General features: G+C 36.3%; 1 protein-coding gene across 1 annotated transcript in view; it reads right to left on the reverse strand.

The window, feature by feature from the left end:
* The window catches only part of LOC103154129 (ribonuclease inhibitor-like), a 30,759-nt gene that overhangs the window by 20,316 nt on the left and 5,591 nt on the right, over positions 1–4,852 (reverse strand). Inside the window, exon 3 of the mRNA XM_016662434.1 lies at positions 4,616–4,849. Within this exon, the coding sequence (XP_016517920.1) occupies positions 4,616–4,849 (234 nt within the window). The remainder of the gene's footprint in view (positions 1–4,615; positions 4,850–4,852) is intronic.

Raw genomic sequence — 4,852 nt, forward strand, 5'->3', positions numbered from 1 at the left:
ATATTGGGATGAAGGTCCAAAGCAGAGATTCATGGTTTCATGCTGGTCCAGGATTTGGAGCAGTCAGTCCAGCCAGGTGAAGAACCTCTGCCTGCTTTTTTACTTCAAGAGCTTCTTAACAGAGAAATGATGCTGTCCAATCCCAAGTCACCCATTCATCATCTGAGGGAGACGACGATCAAGACGAAACAGACTTGGGTCAGCTCTAAAGGCTAAAAAACCTAAAAATGGGAAAAACTGAAGATTCACGATGACATCCTGCACAGAGTTTGCAAAGATCCATTAATGGAGAAAAAGCAAAATCACTACATGATGCTTTGACCAGGTAACAGTTATTTGGTTGTCAATTTGAGAACATGTAGATGGAACATTAAAATTCTAGCCAACTCCTTAATGTCACTTTATATTGAAATATAAAGTGACATTAAGGAGTCACTAATGATGGCTCCGGCAACACGGATGCGTCGGCGCCTGCATTAAGCCCGTAGACCAAAACCCGTGTCGGTGTGCATATTGGTTTCAGCAAATCACATGACCGATACAGGAACTGTTTCGAAATGACATTAAAGCGCCAAACTGTGTGAAGGAAGTGAATCTGTCAATCTGTCAAATGCATTTGACAAAATAATTCTTCATCTTTTACGATACAGCAGGGCCGTGCAGAGACCACTAAAGGGGCAGGTGCTCAACAAAAAAAGGGCTCATCTAACCGCATTCTAGGACAGAATATTAACAAAGCCTCTCAGCTTTCAGAGTTTAATAAACAATGATAAATTACAAAATTGTGAGATATATAATCAAAGCTAAGGAAAATCTTTAGATAGGACATACAACTATGCATATGTAAGATATTTTATTAGTCATTTCTTTCTGCAGGTCTATTTTGTTAAAAGAAAGTATTGCCATATTCAAACCCGCAATTTAGCAGGACATGTAAATCAGAGCTAGACCACCAGACATATTATGTCTTTACAGAATTACACTATTAAAATATAAACAAGGGCACAATGCAGCCTTTTAGTGAACTGTAATCTATAAAACAGAGCTGCCTGTTTGCTACACTTGCAGTGGAGATGAAGACGGTCCATTCAGGAAAGCAGAGCTGCATCAAACTTTAACGTGGAACTGCAGAAAAACGAAAATAAATAAATAAAATAAATAAATAAAAGCAAAAATTGAATTGTTAATGCATGTAACCATGAGAAAAGCCTACTGAGTTTTGCTTAAAAAAAAAAACTTTTAAAAAAATTAAAATCACACATTTTTGTCTCATGAAGTGAAAAAATTATTTGCAAAACAGACTTATTTGCACATGTCGGAAATCTTTTCTTGCTATTCTACGTTTTTGTTTATGACTCAAAGTTTTGCTTCTGATCAAAGCCCGTCCAACATATTCTATGCTTTTGTCTGTCAAAATGAGTATCTCAGTTGTATAACAATGAAATACATCATACATGTGAATATTGTCATAAGTTTAACAACTTTTGACATGTTTTATTGTCAGTATAGTTTGAGTCTTGTTTGACTTTATCTACATGGGATTACAAGTTTTATTATGAGTCTTTCTTTCTCAGACCAAAAGTTCCTCCTGATGTCCAGGAGGAGCAGCGATTCCTGCCAGAGGCGATAAGACCAAGACTCTGGATCCTCTGAGTTACTGGAACAACCAAATACCATCTATCAAAGCCTCTTCCTCTTTTCTTTACAGTCTCATTGCTCTCCAGCCTCATCTGGGCCGAGTGAGCAGCCGTTTTCTGTAGCTGGAGAATTTTTATCAAAGAAGAATAAGACTAAATTTCAAAATGTTGGAAAAACTTATTTTTAAATAAAAATAAAATCCATGTCCACCTGCATCCTCATTCACAACATGTTTGTTGCTTCCGGGCTGCAGGAACTTCAGTTCCGATGGTTCTGACCCATCTGGTGGTTCTGAACACTAATTAGTGTCTCCAGCAGGGGGCACTGTCCTAGTCAAAGCCTCCAGCTGCTTCTTCAGGTCCCTGTCTGTCCTGGATCTTGTCCTCCTGATCTGCTTCCTCTTCCTCACTTATTACATCAAATTGACCTTCTGATCAGTCAATCATCACTATTGATCACCACCAATCACCTGATTGGAAGAATGCANGAGACAGCTCCTGGTTGGATGAGCAAAGATATGCCTTATTTGAATAAATTAAAGACAAGAATACACCTTTACTATAAAAGTTTGTACACAGGAGTAACAAATCAAGATTTACTCTTGCAACTCTCCAAAGACGCCTTTGCTTTTCTTTCTGTCTTCTTCTTTTCCATTTGTCTCAGGTAAATGAATGCCTGTTTTAGTCTGTATGAAGTGTATGTGTTGTTGATGTGATTTTATACTTTTAAATGTTAGAATAAACTCTGAAAATGTATGACGTGGAGTGTTGACTGTCATCTCTGTGTGGTTTTGTTTCCACACATGGAATCATTGAATCCGGGAGCACAAGAGAATATAACAAGCCAGAAATTAATGATTTTATTCTCTACAGCTGCTAACGACAAGCTGCTAACGCTAACTGACCCGGAACCAGTCAACCTGATCTCCTCTCTTTACTCAGGACATTCAGCTCTTAATATGGTATAAATTAAATCTACAGAAAACAGGTTCAATCATTAACTATCAATAATCACTAAGGATTCAGAAAATGCCCAGATTTAATTGACATAATAAATCTATAAAGTAGATTCAACCTTTTTGGATGCAGTTACATCCACTGATATCAGAGATTAGAGCAGATCTACAGCATTGGTCATTATTACCCATAAATCTACATAGTCAGATATAATAAAGATGATCCTTTTACCAAGGATTATTTATTTCAGGCTTTTTGACAGGAACCTGCCAAACAATTCAATGATTGGGACAGAATAATCACTCATTTTATCTGAGCTAAACAAAAACAGAGTAAATTTCCAGACACTAAAACTTTTAAAAGTAAAGGATGGATGAGCTTTAAAATATTTAGAAGATTATTAGGGCATTAAGGTAATATTATATTAAATGTATATTATGGTGTGCTGTGGTGGCACAGGGGTTAAGCACAACCCATGTGTCCTTAGTCCTTACATGTGTCCATGTCCCTTATGCCTTAGTCCTCGACGTGGCTGTTGCAGGTTCAATTCCCGGCCTGGCAACGTTTGCCGCATGTCTTTCCCCATCTCTCATTACCAACTTTCCTGTCAATTAACTATCAAATAAAGGGCACTAGAGCCAATAAAACCTTTTTTTTTTTTAAAGTATATTATTATATTATCATAGATCAACACAGATTAGACTGATAATCGGTTGGTTTGACCCAACATGTGAAGCTAAATGGAAAGACAGATTTGTCCTACTGTGAGATCAGTGTCTTATTAAAAGACATATAGATGCAGACCTGATAAAAGTACCATTGGACACATGGCAGAAAACATTAAAAGCAAGAAAAACTGAAAGTGTTCAGATTTTATGATGACTGATTATCATAGAGATTTCCTCCCTGTAAGTAAAGATCAGATTCACACAGTGGTGAGAAAATGTTATAACAAGTTACTGGAAGATTATAAAAAACAATGTATTAAAAAGTTTAACAACTTCAAGAAAACTAAATTGAAAAAAATTGAACTTTTTTATTTTCTTCCTGCTGAGACACCATTACAATAAAAATATAAAGTTTTTGGAGGAGGAGGAGACGGATCTAATTAAAATCCTTTTAGAGTCATTTAATGGAAAATGTCCCAAAAAATAATATCCAGACTATATTCATGTTTACAAATAAAATTCAACACAACATACATTAAATTTAAAAGAATTCAAAAATAACAATAACTGATGATGTTTGGTTAAATATTCGCATTTCTGTGATTCTCAGCTCAAGTCCAGGAATTTTATTGGAAAAACCTGGTGAGTTTTTTGTTTCCTCAAATATTAGGGGTAAATTATGTAACGACCCTGAAAAGACAAAATGTTGGAGGAACTGTGGGAATGTGTCTGGTGAACATTTTATGTCTTTGGAATGTATTTCGATCGCCCCCTACTGGTCGAAGGTGATAAAGGAAATCAATATATGATGGACTTAAATTTAACCTGTGATTTTACTGAGGTCTACTTAGGTAGTTTACTGAAGAAGACTGATATCTAATATTAATATTACTAGCAGCACAAAGAAAAGCTATAACTCACAAGTGGCTAGATGTGGAACCACCATCATCTTTGAACTGGAAGGAAAAATTAAGGAAATTCATTCAGTGGAGAGACTGTCATTAAGACTTGATGATGATAAAAAATATATTGGAAGAAATGAAACATCCATATGAACCAAATGTATGATCAATGTAATTAACTCACATTGGGTTTTACTATTTGTTATTATTTAATTATCTTTGTCCAACTGGATGCTCTCCAGTTTCTGTTAGTGTGAATCTGAATGTTTAATGTATTTATATTTCTAAAACTGCGGAAAAACAAAGAATAAAGTAAAAAACAAAATAGTCCAGAGGATGAAGGAAGTGGTTAAAGGCCAAAAACATCCAGAATCAACTTGAAGAAAGAAGAAGAAACAGGAGGACAATAGTGCTGAATCAGCATTCACACAATGAAAACATCTGGACTCACCGAGCCTTTCTGCAGTTCCTCACAGCCGGAACCAGTCTCCGTCGTCCCCAATCTGATGATGTGTTGTACTTCTCCAGGTCCAACTCATCCAGAACCTCTGACATCTGCAGCATGAAGGCCAGAGCTGAACAGTCAGACACTGAGAGTTTCTTCCCTGAATCCAGCAGCCATTGTATCTCCTGATAAAATGAGACGTCGTTCATCTCCATCAGACAGTAGAAGATGTTGATGCTTCTG

Source organism: Poecilia formosa, unplaced genomic scaffold (assembly GCF_000485575.1).
Source record: "Poecilia formosa unplaced genomic scaffold, Poecilia_formosa-5.1.2 Scaffold374, whole genome shotgun sequence".
NCBI lineage: Eukaryota > Metazoa > Chordata > Actinopteri > Cyprinodontiformes > Poeciliidae > Poecilia > Poecilia formosa.